The sequence below is a fragment of the Diadema antillarum genome, unplaced genomic scaffold (genome assembly GCF_040938485.1).
Source record: "Diadema antillarum isolate AM-2024a unplaced genomic scaffold, OU_Dant_1.0 seq00000445_RagTag, whole genome shotgun sequence".
Taxonomy (NCBI): Eukaryota; Metazoa; Echinodermata; class Echinoidea; order Diadematoida; family Diadematidae; genus Diadema; species Diadema antillarum.
In genome coordinates this window covers 442,337-460,517 of record NW_027271419.1, presented here as the reverse complement: position 1 = coordinate 460,517, position 18,181 = coordinate 442,337, and the positions used below count along the sequence as shown (strand labels likewise).

Genomic DNA, 18,181 nt, shown 5'->3' with positions numbered 1-18,181 from the left:
TGCATCGAGTGCTCTTGGCTACCTCTCCTAAGTGTTATAACAAGCCACGTATATCAAACTTCTTGTTTGCCCGTTGCTAAGCTTCTATCCTATCACCTCAAAGACATCTTCGGCTGGAGTACTTTTCCGTCTAGTTCCATTTTTTGAGCTGTAGTAGGCATACCTATACTTCCTCAGACAACCTGTTTTGCGATCTAGCTTGATGAAGCAACCATCAGGAGTGACTCCCAAGTGTTCCAAGAAGCCGACGATGCCATGGACGTTCACAGACCTCAAGACGTTGCCGCTGGATCGACTGATGACATACACCACCTGGGAGAGCTTTTCCTCGTGGATCAGGATGTAGCCGTCAGGTGTGCAGTCGACAGAACCGATCTGATTGAAAGAGTCGGAGAGGGCAATTTCCCTCCGGAAATCTCCTTTCCATGTCAGGTTGAGGATGGCACCACCAGTTTTGTTGCTGATGTAGATGTTGTCTCTGGAGTCGAGGCTCATGGAGACAGGGTAGCCTAGGGATAGTGCATGGTTGGCACCACCCACAGTGGTTTGAAGGATTCCTGCAGAATTGTACACAAGGATAGAACTACTGAGGCATTCCAGGATGAGGGTTTCATCAGCTGATGTCACAGCAATAGAAACAGGATTTACCACCTGTGGAGTGTCAAAGAACCTGATCTGTTTCCCCTTCTGGTTGTAAAAGATCATGACCTGTCGATACGGGAATAAGAGAGCAAGGTTGTCCTTCCTGTCCTTTGATATGAGGGCATCACCTTTGTAGGGGACTTTGATCTTGATGAAACATTCGCCATGTCCTGTGAAACCAAGCACTCTTTCGTTCTGGATGGTGTCAGCCAAGAAGATCTTGCCCATATTTGTCACGGTCATCCCAGAAATGTTCTCCAAGAAGAACTGGGTCTTGTCAACTTTGCAGGTGATGATCCGATGAATGGGCACAATGACAGGCGAGCACTTGAGCGTAACGTCATTCAGTTGTATAACTACTCTATGCTCACCAACAGCCTTAGGACGGAACAGAATGCAGTGATGACCGTACGGATAGTAGTAGAGTTCAGGCTTCAGCTGCTCTCTTTGAGGATCAAGAATGTCGGCCTTGAACTTGAGATCCTTTGACAAAGAGGAGCGCTTCCCATTGCAATCCTTGGCAAATATTTCAATGGAGCATTCCTCATCAGTGTTCTCACCTTTGATTTCTGTTGCAAGTGCATGCACAGGCACTTTGATAGGCTTTTCCCTGATAGGCTCCCGACTAACCTCAACATACAAGAAGTGGTCACCGGGATCAGATGGAAAGAATCTAATGACGTAGGACCCATCCATGTTGTCCACAACTATGCACTCAACATTCTCTCCTGAAGGAGCCACCATCTTGGCTGTGATCATAGCCCCACCATGGGTTGAGCGTTCCCCCTGAAGATTAGTCATTTCAAGTGAAACAATGTTTTCCTGGTATACAAAGGATTCCTCCAGATGAACGAGGGTCAGGAAAGGCACTTCATCACTCTGTATCACCTTCCCCAAATCCCGCACAGCACTGTCAAAGTATGTCAGAGCCTCATTGTTTGTATGACTGAACTCCACACAGCTATTGGCGAGGGGTAGAGGATAAAAAGTCCCATTGGCCACCTCCTGGAAGAAACTGACTAATTTCTTCTGCACTCTTGCCAAGGATACCTTGTTGTTTTGATTATTGTTGCTATTAGCACAGTCGGACATGACTGCAACATGTGCCAACATGGTCTTGGCGTCATCCTTCTGCTGCTTGAGACCCTGCTGCATTCGCTCATGTGCATTCTTGACGGACTCCAAGAGCTTTGCCTCCCTCTCGTACAGCACTTTGTGGCATCTAGAGAACAGTGCCTTAATCTGGCGTGTGGCCTCGTCAGCATTGGTAGTCAGCTTGGCAGTAACACTGTCAATGTTTTCTAGGAGTTTCTCCAATAACTTGGTCTGATTCTCACTCATGATGAGAAGTTCGACAAGCTCCGCCTTGAGCTGTTCAACAACCGATGATAAATCTGAAATGTTGTGCTCAGCTGACACGTGGTCACTCCTGCAGCAAGAAAGACACACAGGAAGTTTGCAGTCGTCTCCGTTGCAGTAGAGTGTCAGGGCCTGGCTCTGATGAACCACGCAGAACTTCTGCTGCCGTTGAAACACCGTCCAGTCCTGTTCGGTCAGGTCGTTCACGTCCTGGAAGTGCTGGTGACTGTATCCGACGGTGTACTGATGTCTCACTAGGCACTCCTTGCACAGGAGCTTGACACAATTAGAGCAGCAGGCAACAGCAATTGTCGTCAGCTTCTCACAGCCCTCACAGAGCTTGACCAACCCTCTGGTGTAGCCCAGATACTCAAAGAGGAAGTCGGCGTGATAGTCCAGCTGCACGGCGTCCTGTCCGAGAAGGCCGTGCTCAGAGGGCACTGTCTGTTTGCAGGTAGGACACACTATGTGGACACCTTCCCCCGTCTGACTGGCCCCAGAGGAGGCTTCCTCAAGACAAGAAGGGCAGATAGAGTGGAGGCAGGGAAGCAGGGTTGGGGTGTAGATGGGTGTCTGAAAGTGCCCCCTGCACCCAGCGCACACGAGGTGGCGGTTGATGAACTCCTCTATGTGACTCTTGGTGTCGTCCGTGCCATTGCAGAAGAAATTGTTGCGAACCTTGAATGAGCCATTGTAGTCGTTGGCTGTGCTATTCATTTCTCAGACATTTCCCAGCACTGCACCCGCCATGTTGCTTTTACCTGCAGTAGAAAAAAAAAAAATCAATGGAGATATACACAAACACATTTAGCAAATGTGGCATGAAATGAAATCAGTCGTGGCAAGGTATCAAAACTTAACTGCTGTCAGTGGGAATTCTATTCAGTGGGGACCTTATTGTGATTTTTGAAAATATGTCAGCAATGTGACGTGTTAAGCTGTATTCACTTAATTTTGTTTACTTCTCAAGTATTGTATATTTGTGTCTCACCGATGAATAGGAATTGAGGGAGACATGACAGAATGACACACAATGCTCTATACAATTATCTTAGAGGTGAAAAGTACACTCACCAGCATATTATTTGTATGTACTTCATGCTGAAATAATTTGCTGTTGTATGATAGAGCAGTGGGAAGGAAAATAGGAAGGAAAAACCTGCCATGAATACCATATTCTCTTGTAGACAGAAAGTGCCCCAAAGCAAATAGTACAGTATGAGATGAACAGAGGTACATGTAGCTTAAAGGGATGGTACGTATGATTTTGGTTGAAATGGGGCTTCAGGTTTTCAACTTTTTTGTGTGTGAGAGAAACCCCTTATGAAATATGAAAGAGCATACAATTCTAAGAGGAATTCAGAATATTTGATGAAAATTGGTTTTTGAAATGGCTGAGATAACCAAAACAAAGAGATCATAACAAAAGATGGGACCCAACATTTATCAGGACCTCTTTGTTTTTAATACTTTCTGTGTGTTTTTGTTGTTGATAACTCAGTCATTTCAAAACCGATTTCAGCAAATACAGTAACTTTGAATACCTCTTATACAATTGTATGCCCTTTCATATTTTACAAGAGGTTTCTAATTATATCGTAAATTATTTAAATCTGAATCCCCCACCTCAACCAGAGCTATACCACCCCTTTAAAGTGCACTAGAGGCATGTACACAAGACTGTATGTACATGTATGGCTTGAATACAGTAGTTGTCTTGTTGTGTGTGATGGCTTTTAAAAGCTTAGTTTTACAGCGCCATGCTCAAGTGCACATGCATGGATGCATAGAATCCAAATCCTGCTCATGCGAGACTGCAGAAAAAAAGCAAGACATGCAAGTCATACACCAACTGTACATCTAATATATATCACATGTGCCACTTCTAATTATGCAGAGGTGATTATATTCTATGTGCACTCTTCCATACGTGGTACCAATGTCTGCATGAGTTGGCTTATTTGGCTTCTACTAGCTGTGACAAGTGCTGGTAGTGTAATCGATGTTCTAAGTGCAGACCTATCCCGGGCCATGTGATCTTGCGGCTTTCTGCAGGTACATCGCTCACACGGTTTAGAGTCTGTGTCACATTGAGCCTTGTGTTTGTATGTACATCAAGGAATGGGTCAACTGACGAGTAACTTGCCTCGTGTACAGATTCAGAAACACAACATGAATTTTCACAAGGCTGTACAGTAGCTGTAGTCTGTCAACAATCCAATAAGTTGCTTCAAATTTACCTAGTAATTTTCTGTGTAACCATCAGCTTTATATCATCCTTCACTTCTCGTACTTCACAGCACAGATCTAATATGTTACTGGTATATCAATTGAATTGCTGTCTCTCTCTCTTCAGCAATTTTAACCTGTCATGTCGTACTATGCAATGTGAAAATTGTATCAACAGTTTTCATATCATACTCTATAAATGCACACAAAACATTTTGAAGGTCTGTAGCATGTACAAGACCAGAATACTTGTACCTTACTGATTGATTTTTGCGTATCATTAAAAAGAGTCTCCTTTAAAATGTGTAACTTGAATCAGGTTGCATGGGTTTTTTTAAACACTTTTAGGGAAACTACACATTTTCCACAATTTTGTGACTGCAGATCAATAATTCATATAAAATACACTTCATTTTTTCATGATGAATAACAAAAGTCATGTATCTGATAATGGCAACAACACATTTTTTGCCTCTGGCCCTGGGGAATACTGTGAGAGAAATGTTTTTGGAGTAAAACGAGAATTTAGCTTAGGATTTTAAATGGCAATACAATTTGTTTGCTGCAGCCTGGTGTAATGTATAAAATGTCAAGAATTGTGCATGACCCTTCATATGGCATCTATACCCAGGCTTGCTAATGTCCATCTGTTGCTAGTTACACTGTGAGTGTTCATATGTTTTGAGTGCAATGTCAATATACAGCAGACTCCCAAGGTGGTGTGCAAACATTTGCATTGTCCGCTAGATAAAAGGCCGAGCAGATGAAATGTCAGGGTTTGTAATGACATCGTTTTGCCTGTAAACATGCAGAGAATGTTAAGTATCAGTGAATGGTAATCTTGTTTGTGTGTGTGTCCTTAGTAATTCTTTCTGAATGCCATGAAATAGTTTGTGAAAGAATGATTGATGCTTTGAAATTCAGTCCTAACTGCAGATAAAATACCGAGGGCAGACCCAGCTGGCAATAATTCTATAAGATAAAAGCTATCTTTGTCATATTTGGTCGGTATGTGCAGAAGCATGGTGTAACACAGCACACAAGTATTTTACTTGTAATAATATCTGACGTTACTGAAACTGAACGAAAGGTCACACCTTCTGAGCAATATAAACCACGGCCTCAGGTCTTCTATTCTTGCTCTTTATGCAATGTATAATGACCTCAAAAACATATTTTAGAGATTATGCATGTTACCTTTCAATACATTTCAGTACAACAATTGGCACATTCACCATACAACGTACCACAAGCCTCAATGACAGCTTCATTTTTTTTAATGCCATTTATTGATTTGAGTATCATGCAACTCTGTTCTATTGTGTGTTGGACCTTCACATTTCATCATATGTTAGGCAAGTATGATCATGGTCAATACAGTGTAATTGTGTCAAAATGTAGGAAAAGCCTTAAAATCAGAACACTCAGCAAAAACATATAATCATATTTTGTGTACTGATCATGGTAGGAATAGAAAAGTTATATAAAGGGAAAATGGTCCAATAAATCATACAAAACCTAGAAAAAAGGCACAGTTCTAGCATATGGCCCAACAGATTATGTTATACTTTTAAAGTACAACATTGGAGGATCCTTCTACAAAAAAAAAAAAAGAAATAGGAAAGAACAGGAACAGTTAAGACTATTTTGCACAAAGAAGAGTTATCCTACAAACACATTCTGTGCGAATGAATACACTGTACAGATCCTTGGTTATTATATAGCTAGCTGGAAAGGTTATTATATTGATTTATTAAAGAGTTACTGAAGTATAAATCTACAATGCACAAATGCACCATGTGTGCAGTGAAATATAAGCTGACCATATAGTATCACAGATATCTCACCATATGTTCCACCCACGCCCACATCAGAATAGTTGGTCTGTTTTCCCCCGCAAGAGTCCTTGCTGTCCCAGGCCAGGTGAAGTGTGTTGGATCACAGTGCGAGTGGAATTAAAATTCTGTCACCCCAATCTGCCAAAGAGATCCAAACCGTGATGAAAGCACCTGACTGGTAGTGGTAGTGGTATACAGCCGGATCTTGTCCTTATTTTGCCAGAGCGAGGGAAAGGAAGCCTCACTCATGCACATATGAATCCAGCAGAAGACTCACACACCAGTGCCAAATACTATGGCCAGCTAGTCAACTCATTGTATTATGAGCCATACAGTTCACCTCAGTATACTCCTTGGCTGCCGGGTTTAATTCTTTGCTTTCTTTTGATTAAAGCTAGTGGTACTCCGGTGCGCACACATGCACACGCAAGGTTGCATAGCTTCTTTTCACTGCATCAAACACACCTCCCCCCCCCCCCCTTCTTGTAGAGGGCCTATTATGATAATTGTGCATCCAAATAGCTGACAGCAGTTGTGCCCAAGCCCATTATGTGTGGCAGGCTGGGAGATAGGGCATGGTTGGGTGATCATGTATCAATGGATACCAGGGGTGGCCCCCATAGCTCTCTGAAGACTTGAAACCTTGGCTTAAGATGGTAATTGGCTTGGTACTAGTAAGTGTGTTCCTCATGCACTAGATTGAAATAGCAAAATGTTGAATTAGTCTGCATGGTACACTATATGATACAGATGTACACTGATTTTTTTTTTTTTTCTGGAGAAACTTTTTGAAGAGATGATAGAGCTCGAGGTGGCAGTGTGTTGATTGATGGACAAGAATGGGGAAACTTTTGTCAGCGTAGGGGACAATGTGTATGTTTGTGTACATGTGTGCATGTGCGAATGTGCCTATGCATGTGTGTGCATGTGTGTGTTGAAATGTGTGCCTGCTTTCATGGACAGAAAGTGGGAGAGAAAGTCATATCTTGCATGATCGTATACACCATTACCAGCTGCTTTTTTTTTTTTGTGCTCACATTGCTTTGCCATGTAGTTGTTTGATTTTATCACATGAGGAACTGATAGGTATTCATTATAAAAAAATAGCAAATAAATGTTGATAGATGGATTGGGGGTTATTAAACTTGATAGAGGATATAGGCAGACAGCAACCAACAAAAAGTGATAGATACAGTGTAGATAGATAGAAAGAAAGATAGATAGATAGATAGATACAGATGTAGATAGATAGGTACAGTGTAGGTTGGTAGGTAGGTAGGTAGGTAGATAGATAGATAGATAGATAGATAGATAGATAAATAGATATAGATGGGTAGATAGATAGATAGATAGATAGATATAGATGGGTAGATAGATAGATAGATATATTTATAGATAGATACAGAAGTATAGATAGATAGGTAGGCACAGTGTAGGTAGGTAGGTAGATAGATACAATGTATATAGATAGATAGAAAGATAGATAGAAAGGTAGATACAGGAGACAGATAGATACATGTAGATAGACAAACAGATAGATAGATAGAGAGGTAGATAGAGAGGTTGATAGACAGATAGATAGAGAGGTACAGAGAGGTAGATAGATAGATAGAGATATAGATATAGATATAGATAAATAGATAGATAGATAGATAGATAGATAGATAGAAAGGTAGATAGAGATGTTGATAAACAGATTGATAGAGAGGTAGATAGACAGATAGAGAGGTAGATAGATAGAGATGTAGATAAATAGATAGATAGAGATAGATAGATAGATAGACAGGTAGATAGAGATGTTGATAAACAGATAGATAGAGAGGTAGATAGATAGATAGATAGATAGATAGATAGATAGATAGAGAGGTAGAGAGGTAGATAGATAGATAGAGATGTAGATAGATAGATAGATAGAGAGGTAGATGGATAGATAGAGAGGTGGATGGATAGATAGATAGAGAGGTAGATGGATAGATAGAGATGTAGATAGATTATTAGATAGATAAATAGATCTATAGAGAGGTACATTTGTAGATAGAGATGTTGATAGATAAATAGAGAGGTAGATAGACAGATAGAGAGGTAGATAGACAGATAGAGAGGTAGATAGATAGATAGAGAGAGAGAGAAGGGGGAGAGGGGGAAGAGCAACAGAGAGTGAGATACAACAGAATCAAGATATTTTAGTGGTCAGAAAATCTTGTGTAACTACTTACTGTAAATACCCAAACATGTACTTCATTGGGCTTGATGATACTCACAAATAGGATTAACAAGCACAATGTTTTGAGCGCAGTGCACTGTAAACGTGGACAGATGAGATTGGTCAGTCAGCGTTTTGCATGAGTGAGTAATGGGATTATGCTGTTGCACTCTTCAAGGGAAATGAAAGAAAGGTATTAAACTCTAAAGGTTGGCACCATTTGTTACAATACCATTAGTTGTGTGCAGTCAGGAATCCTGTACAGATTCTAATGAATCAAAATTTGAGTGTTTTTTGCAGGACTATATGCTGAAAATTAAGACTTGTACATTTAAATACATTGTAAACTACTGAAAGGTTTTCTGTAATTCATGGAAATGTTGTAGATGTTTGTTTTGGTATAATCAATCAAAAATCTACAGAGTAAAGGCACTCAGTAGACACAAAAAGTGAAAACAAAGAAAAATTAAGAAATTATAATTGTCAATCATTGATGTGTAGATATGCAGGAAATGTCAAAATGTGTTATGTTATTCACAAAAAGTACTGGACCGGTGGGGGCAGGGGTGGCCTGGTTTACTGAAATATGCAAATTTCATGCATACCTTTTGAACAAGGTTATCCCTGTCAACCAGGAACCTTGTAGAGGCTTGCCCAACATTGCAATGACTAATGCATGCAGACCGTTGTGGTTTCAAGGATTGAAATGAGTACTGATTGAAGTGATTGCCTTGAGTACTCAAAGGTGAATTCCTTAAAGGCAGAGTATAACTTAATGAATTGTAATTTGTATTAGTAAACTGTTGCATTCAGCGACAGTTGTTTAACAGAGGACTTACTGAGTGTGCTCTTTTCCCTGATGATTTTTTTTTTTTCATGGCTGTTTTGAGGGACAGAGCCTGGGTGCAACAAATAGTCAAAATTTTTGTCTTAAGAAGTGAGGTTCGTTGTTGATGGAAGGAAATTTTAAATAAAAATAGGGTTAAAGGGTGTGTACAGTTCTGGTCGAGGTGAGGATTTAGCTTTTAACATTGTGCGAGATATTCAGAAACCACTCTATGAGAATCAAAGAGCATACAATTCTAAGGGGTATCAAAAGTTTATTTGATGAAAATCGGTTTTGAAGTGGCCGAGATATCCAAAAACAAGGTGAAACAAAGAGATCCTAATAAAGTTGTGGCCTGTAGTCTTTTATCATTATCACTTTTTTTGATATCCAAGCCATTTGAAAACCAATTTTCTTCAAATAAACGTTGAATCCTTCTTAAAATTACATGCTCTTTCATATTTCATACGAGGTTTCTCATTATCTCACTTAGGAATGTAAAAAACATGAATCCCCACCTCAACCAGTACTGTACAGCCCCTTTAACCTGAAATGGGATAGTTTCCTCGTTTTGTGAGAAAATGTTAAAGGCTGCTGTTACAGAGAAATTTCTAAAGGACCTTCAAGCAGTGCTGCTAGTGACTATTATTCTAATAATTCAATGGACTGAAGTTATTTGTGAGGGCAGGGAAAAAGAAGGAAGACATTACATTCATGTCTCAATGGAATGGAGGGTTTTACCTAGAATGATGGAGAAATATTTCAGTTTTGTATCTCTGCAAGAGCATAGTTCTGAGGGGACTGTGTGCATAGGGAACTATATGTGAGATATTCCTATCAGTGGTATGCTCTTTATTGCTCTCTCCTCTCTCTCTGTCTTTTTTTTTATGTCTGTCTCTCAGCTTTCAGAGCTTTCTCTCTGGTCTATTGTTTATATGAAATATCCCTAATCCTCAGACATGAAGTCAAATATCTCCCTTTATTGTCCTCCCTTCTCCAGCAGATTTCCCTTTTTTCATCTTCTTCTTCTCTTCCTTCAGCAAGAATACTTATCAGTGAATTTTCAGGACTTATACCTCAAATTGTGCAACCTCAAAATTAGTTTCCTCGATTTGGAACTGCACCATCCAAAAGAAAGCAGCTGGGAACGTCATTTCTTTTCCTCTCTTCTTGCTCTCTTGATCGTAAAGGAGCCTCCAACCGGAGTCGGCGGGGAAGAACGGAGAAGAAGCAGCAGAAGGACGGCCCACCTCCCATGATGAGGACTGTGGTGCGGCTGTGGTGTCACGAGGTCTGCCGGACGTACTACGACAGAATTGTGGCCCACGAAGGTGAGGAAGACTGGGCAATGAAACCTTTGAAGGGATAGTATAGTTTTGGTTGAGATGATGATTCAGCTTTTAAGTTTTTGCCAGATGATTAAAAAATCACTTATGAAATGTGAAAGCATAAATATCGTATAGGAATTCAAACTTTGTTTGATGAGATTCAATTTTGAATTGGCTGAGATATACAAAAGCAGAGTAAAACAAGATGATCCTAATAAAAGGTGGGTCCTATCTTTTATTATAACTACCTTAGTTGGATATTCTCAACCATTTAAAAGCCAGTTTTCTTGAAGTAAACTACATGGTCCTCTTAGAATTGAGTCTTTCGTATTTCACAAGAGGTTTCTCATAATCTCACAGAAAGTTGGAGAAGTGAAGTCTGCCCATCTCAACTAAAACTATATCATCCTTTTCAATACAAATTCATGATTTTATACTGTCCTTGCTTCTTCACATAGCCTCATGTGCTTTTTGTACCAACTATCAAAGAATATGAGTGTTGCGCTCTCTGTTTAAAGTGAATTTTCATCCCATATTTGAGTGAAAAAGTGTGAAATATAACAAAACAGGGCAGTATGAGTTTTGTTAAATTTGAACATATAAGACAAGAAAGATAAGTGAAGTGTCAAGTAAAGTTAAAAGCAAGGATTGTATAGTGCAGTTCAGATTAAAAAGTTAAAAAGTTCCAAACATGAATAGTCCTGAAACATGCTAAGTGGAAATTACAATTGTATGTGTCTTTTTGCTGCACAGCATGTAAAGTTGAAGACTTTGCTAGTAAATTTATTGACTGATTTAGTCTTGCTTTATCTAGAAGATATTTTCAATCCTGTAACTTGTAGCTGAGATTAATCTACATTATAGTTTATTTTCATTGTCATAATTATCATTCTATGATTTAATAATTATTGTTACCATTATCATTATTCTTGATCTAATTATCATAATGATTAACTGTCATTTTCATCATTTTTATTATCATTACTATCATTAATAGTAGTAATAGTACTAGTATTGTTACTATTATCTAATCATCATTGATATTACTATCATTTGACAATTTTGATGTAATGGTGACATTTTACACCATTCTCCCTGTTTTTTCCTGACCACAGATCAGGCTTGGTTTAGAAGGACTCTGGAGGAGGTGGTCGAAGCCCACTTCTGTGCAGGACCACCTCAGAAGCGCAAAGCATCACCCCCTCCGCCCGTGATGCCTGACAAAATTGAGGTATGGGACTCATAAGACCGTCCTGCGAAGATGTTTTAAAGGCATGCTTAAACATATGGGCAGTTTTAATTTCTGTCCAAAGGAGAATATGAACACAAGTAAAAGGTTTTCTAAAGCTTGTTAATAGCAGATAGACAGACCGATAATTACATGGATATACACAGGATACAATAAGTAGATTGACAGAAAGATGGATACACGAGATAGATAGATACAGTATAGATAGATAGATACAATATAGATAGATAGATACAATATAGATAGATAGATACAATATAGATAGATAAACAAGATACAGAAAGATATATAGATAGATAAATAGATAGATGGATGAGAAGATAGATAGATTGCTAGACAGACAGATAGATAGACAGATAGATAGATAGATACATGTAGATAGATAGATAGATACATGTAGATAGATAGATAGATAGATAGATAGATAGGTAGATATAGATCCAAGATAAATGTAGATATATAGGTAGATAGATACAGTAGGTAGATACTGAGATACTGTAGATAGACAGATACTGTATACGCCATATATTTCGCGAGTCAAAATTTTTGCGAATCGGTACTTCCTCACAATTTCGCAAGTGGTTGAATTCGCGATCGTGGAGTCCTGTACTGAACGGAGAAATGTATATGCATAAGTCACATTCATATCGGTATGAGAGTCAATATTTTCACGTGTTATTAATTTCGCGAATAGTAGGCTGACTCGCAAAATTCGCGAAAATAAAAACCTCGCAAAATATTCAGCGTATACAGTATTAGGTAAACTACATGCCGTGTACAGTTGTACATAGACATGTTTATAGAGAGAGACATCACTGAATGAAAGAGGAGTGGATAGGAATATATATATATTTATATATATATATATATATATGTATTATAGCAAGTCAAAACAACAAGAGAAGATTCCCAACAGATCTGTATATCAGTTAATTGCAAGACTTAATAGTCGACAATGAATATTAATGATTCATCAATTGCTCCCTTCCTGCCCTCCTCTCACAGGAGACGGACAGTAGCCAGGATCGTGAGGAGTCTGTGCAGCCCTCCACCCCTCACAGCCCCGCCCTTCCTGCCTCTCCCGCCCCCACCATGAACACCTTGGTGACTGATGCAGCTGGTCAAGATGGTATGTGTGTCTATCCTCAACGGCTGTGGTATTATGCACCATTTGCTGCCCCTTATCTCTTTCTCTTCATCTTGGGGACATTTGAAGGGCTTTCTCTGTAATGTTCTCTTCCAAAGATTTGTTTCACACTGCATCATAATGTGATAATGGTACTCCCACACAGACACACCAAAAAGGAAACATATGAATGATATGACTTACTTTTCAGATACATGGCTTATTTTTGTAACATTCAAATGCATGTTTATGCCTGGAATCTGTTAATCAGGTCAGAAGTGAACATTTTGTGGAAGTTGTATCTCTTCTTATGAGAGTTGTCAAATATACTTTTCAGCTGTTTTTTATACAATTTCAGAAGGGTTTCATTCACCTTTCTTGAGTTGACAGAACTTCAATGCCTTTTCCACGTTGTGTATTCCTTGCAAACTCATTTAAAATGTGTAAAAGTTGAAAAAGTAGGAGTGAGAAAATCCAAAACAAGCTAGAAAATAGTAGAGCAAAAACACAGTTCAAATAATGACTGTTATCGGCTATAGAGTCTTGTTATAGCTCTCTACTGTTACAGTGCCTTGTGTGTTGAGTACCTTGTCAGGGTATTGTGCTGTTGTGTGATCCAATGAGATCCCCACTTTGTGGACTATAAACACTCATCTCAGTCACTGTGTTGGGTTGCTTTGGTGGACACACATACACACATGCGCACCAAAACTTCTCACTGTGACTGGGTTTTATCTCTTAAAATTCTATGGATTTTCAACTCGGAGCAATGTAATCAGCACCAAGCAGTTCCAGAAGTCTTCATTTACATCTCTATGCTCTTACTCCCAGGTGGTGATGGGTGTTTTTCATTCCTCAGCCTCTAGCAGGGCAGGTTGACATGATCAGAGACATTGCCCAGCATGTCGATAGCCAGTGATTTAACAACAGCAACAGCGATGACCATTGATGATGATGTCATATAAGCATCAGCAACAGCACAAAAAAACAACAACAAACAAACAAACAAACAAATCTTACATGAAGATAGTCCCTCTGTTGTCCTTTGAATTTCTGCCATCCTACTTTAGCTCTTTATCTGAAAGTTCTAATTTTTTAAATCTGTCATCTGACTCTCTCATTAATCTTGTAGTTTGTTAGTACATTGTAGCTTCCAATGTGCAGTCCTACAAGCTTGGGTCTGAAATGCGCTTCCTTCAATGTCTGCTTGCTTTATTCATCTACTCTGTACTCTCGTTCATGTGTATAATGTGCTTTAAATGCTGCATGAAGAATCATTCAACCATTATTCAAAACTTATTGACTTGATTGCAATCCATCTGATCATTCATACATCATAATATGCTCCTGTATATTTTTCACATTGTATTGCATACTTCTTGCTCATTTGTTGCATAAGTTCATGATGATTTTTACTTGTCGCACTTTTCCTGTATCTCAGCCTTTCTGCCTTGCATGATTGTTTTTCTCTCCATGCATTTTTTTTTCCTGCTTCCATTCACCCCAATGTGCTTTCATGTGGACTTCTGTGTGAGTGTAGTTTTGGCTTCTGGCACTCCTCTCCCTCCATGCTCTGACTCTGGCACCCCTATCAATGTGAGTGGTGCTGACCCTCTGGCATTAGATGACCAATCAGAGATGAGCATTGAATCAGGTCTGTTCCACTTTGCTCGGTTGTGTGGGTGGTGAACATATTGCTTCACCCTTCAATAACTAAAAGTACTTGTAGTCTCAATACTGATATTCAGAGTAGTGTACAAGAAATGTCTGTAAGTTATATTGAACTTTAACCTTGTGTCTGGATCTCCAAAACAACATCATGGTAAAAACTATGAACTTCACAATTTCCAAGGAACTATGAGAACATGTTTTATCTTCAACAAAAAGATTGAATTTCAGGAGAATTTATAACAGTAATAGTGTTGTGATATCATAACCTAATACACAGAATGAAAATTGAGGTTTACATACATGTAATTTGTTAATTCACATACGAATGTACATATTCGATGGATTCATGTTTCTATAACCTCATAAGTGTGCACACATGTAATATACAAAATGTACAATGTATGTTTTGGTGCAAGTTACCCATAAGTGGGTACTAAACCAAATTGTTACTGTCCAGCAAATTATGAGTTTAAAATGATTACATTTGTAAGTTCTTTTTTTTAGAGAGAGATAAGTACTATCATGGAAATACAGTGTACATCAAGTACATGTTTTAGGGTACAGATTGTAGTTGTATATCAAGTGTATTTTTTGTTAGCAAATTCAAATTTCAAAGAAAGGAATTATTTTCTGACATGAAGAAAGCCCATCTTATGATTACAATATCTAATGACTGTGATTTGACAGAAGTTTAACATTTGATAATGTGATCAGAATAATTTGCCCTTTAACCATATGATGTGTTAACATTTTTTGAATGGTTAATGTCACTCTGGATATTATGCGAGTTTGTGTGCCATTGTTCACATCTAATTCAAAGAACATGATTATATATGCTGGTGTGACAACATTGTACGTCAGGACAACATTCTTATCGCTGGGTTTGTGTTTGATAATTTCTCATTGAAGAAAGAAAACTTCTGGGTATATCATGCTCATTCATACACGTTTTATAGATCTACAGTTACTACTGTATTTGGATCAAAAGGTGTCGAGATTACTATAATGGTGTCATTTGGTCAAATCGCACTTACTAACCACCAGAAACAGATGATTTAATCATGATTATTTAAATTGATTGACATGGACATGCAGTGGAATCGCCTTGCTATCATCAAAAGCTGATAACTTAGATATATGGTGAAAGTTATGGGGAATTTAACTTTAACTCTGCAAACTAACATGATATTAACTTTAAGAAAAGGATGATGAAATGTGTAGGTGTAAAAGTGGAATTGCAGATTTGTTTAACAATTAATATGTGTTGAATGAGACAATTTGATGTTAATTAAAGTATGACAGATTTTGATGTGTGATTTGAGTGCTAAGTACACTGTAATGATATTGAATGAAACTGTGAAGCTCTGTGTGTGTGTGTGTTCTTTTTTTAATGATTAGACATATCAATTATACATTGTGCTATTGCGTCAAAATGTTATTTTGAGTGTATTTTTGCTTCCAGGATTAACATTGCACAAAAGTCACCTGAAGTGCCCTTTCCAGTGCATCCTCTGTTTTCAGACATGCATGATATGGAACATTGTCCCTTCATTAGGACTACAATGTATGTAGGAATATGTACAGGATAATTGCCATTGTCCAGGAATGACCAATAGGAGCAAGATAGTTTAAAGCAAAACATTCTTGATAACTCATGCAAATACGAGCCCAGTTTACATGTATGTACACAGACGAGTTTGAAAGATTGAGTTGTCATGATGTACACTACATTTTGTATACATACATCAAAAGTGATCTGGATATGTGCAACTCTTTCACTATTTTTGCTCTTGCTCTGTTGTCGTGCATTGCATCACTTTTCCTTCATCAAGCTAATTATCCTCATGAATTCATATCATCATGGTTTCAGATCCTTTGAAGTGCAGACAAACTAAACTGCCTTAAATGTATATCCACATTTTCTTACTGTTTAACACACGCCCAATCTCTTTTAGATATGACCTTTGATTTTTTGGCGTATAGTAGAAGCATGCCCATTTTTCAATTGTGCAATACTGTTAATAGTAGAGTACAGAAAGTTTTTTTTTACCATTCATGCATGTACATGTACTACCATTTGCTGTTTTATTAATTTTGCTTCCTATCAAATTTGTAACTCTCCATTTCTTCTCCTCTTGTCATTCATTTGCTCTTTAATGCTCTTTAAAAAAAAAAAATCCCCAAACCTACACCTTCGCCCACCCATGCAACCACCAATGCCGCTCTCCGCCGCTGGCCGACCAACTTTGCGGCTCGATTGCGTTTTTAAACCAACACCCGACCTTTGTGACCCTGCAGCTGTGAGCTCCCTGGATGTCCCCATTGATCTGAAACCTGAAGCGACCACCGACCAGCCTTCCATACCAGCAATAGTTACTGGTGAGAATTGCCTGACCCCTGACAGCTGTGTGTGCTGGCTGAAGGAGAAAAAAAAATGCCATAATATAATCACGAAAGGAATTTCTTAGAAAGAACATAAACAAAAATAGCAAACACCCAAGTCCAGAAACACACCAGTAGTAGCAGCTACACTTGTATCTTGGGAAAGTTTGGTCTTTTTGAACTAGTAGGATATGGTGGGGTGAGGAGGAAGGGAGTGGGGATGTGAAATTGAGGGGGAGGGGAGAGGGATAAAATCACTTTTCATCACTTGACATGATTTAGAATTTGGACTCCAGTTTTGAAATCAAGATCTATGACATCGGTCTTACCTTTTCCTCAGCAGTATAATGACTTTAAATATAGAGTGTATTTTTACTTGTTTTCTTTAAAACTAATTTAAAAATGCATTATACAACCAACAGTTCTGACTACTTTTGTTTCACCAAGGGCACTCCGAAATAATTTTTAAGCAAGGCAGTATCCGGTATACGAGCATAAACAATGGGATATTCTGAACTATGCGTATACAGGCATTGGTTCAAGAAAATAGCAGTAGTTCATACATGTACATGTATTTCAGGATGGGTGAGCAAACCAAAATCTGAATCAGTGCTATTTCTGCTGAGATTTTTATTGCCATGCTCTGTGTATTACTAATAGTCAAGCTACAGTTGAGCACAAAGACACACTCTGATTCCCCATATCAGACTCTTTATTTGCAAGCTTTAAGAAAAATATCCCAAACAAGGGCCATTGGAGGCATGAAGGAATGTTAGATGCCATAGTTTCTTTTTTTTATCACACCTATTGTCGCAGGTCACAAAAATGCTATCGTTGTGGCTTACATACAGTTGTATGTGTCCATGAGTGGTTTGTTTGCATTTTTCCCATTCTTTTTAATCCCAATAAATGTTGCATGACTTAACTCTAATACATAGTAGATGCAAAGCAAGCATGTGGCCATCTGCAGTAAAGAAATAAAAAAAAAAATGCAAAGTGAGAATGAGGATGTAGTGATAGGCTGGTATGTATTGTACAATTGATTCAAGTGGCCTTCGTGTGGAGACACTGGTTCAAAAATCTGCCGCTGTGTGACTTTATGTCTTGGAATGGTGATTGAAATGCTAGACAAATATGGCATCTGCTTGCTCAAGCTGATACATATTTGAAAAGTTAAACGTGTGGATGAACCCTAGTGCCACATCATTCTGATGTACATTGTATACATGTATTTGCTGTGCGTCCATTTACTTGTACCATCAAATATCTGCCCCAAATGCAGGAGGCCAAAATTTATATTCAGTTAGGTGATTGGAACACTGAAAATG

The 18,181-nt window shown here is 38.6% G+C and overlaps 2 protein-coding genes across 2 annotated transcripts in view; one reads left to right on the top strand and one right to left on the bottom strand.

Annotated features, from left to right (window-relative positions):
• LOC139732731 (dynein heavy chain domain-containing protein 1-like) overlaps positions 1–18,181 on the top strand; it is a 136,308-nt gene that overhangs the window by 76,580 nt on the left and 41,547 nt on the right. The window contains exons 57-61 of the mRNA XM_071643582.1: positions 10,291–10,428; positions 11,541–11,656; positions 12,680–12,803; positions 14,341–14,454; positions 16,770–16,850. Of these exons, the coding sequence (XP_071499683.1) occupies positions 10,291–10,428; positions 11,541–11,656; positions 12,680–12,803; positions 14,341–14,454; positions 16,770–16,850 (573 nt within the window). The remainder of the gene's footprint in view (positions 1–10,290; positions 10,429–11,540; positions 11,657–12,679; positions 12,804–14,340; positions 14,455–16,769; positions 16,851–18,181) is intronic.
• On the bottom strand, positions 85–6,354 carry LOC139732724 (uncharacterized). Its single transcript, XM_071643575.1, has 2 exons — positions 6,078–6,354; positions 85–2,762 (listed from the first exon to the last, which is right to left on the bottom strand). The coding sequence occupies exon 2, from the start codon at positions 2,716–2,718 to the stop codon at positions 85–87; it is 2,634 nt and encodes an 877-aa protein (XP_071499676.1). The 5' UTR covers positions 2,719–2,762; positions 6,078–6,354.

Coding starts and splice junctions, on each gene's coding strand:
- LOC139732724 (XM_071643575.1), bottom strand. CDS start 2,718: ATGAATAGCACAGCCAACGACTACAATGGCTCATTCAAGGTTCGCAAC.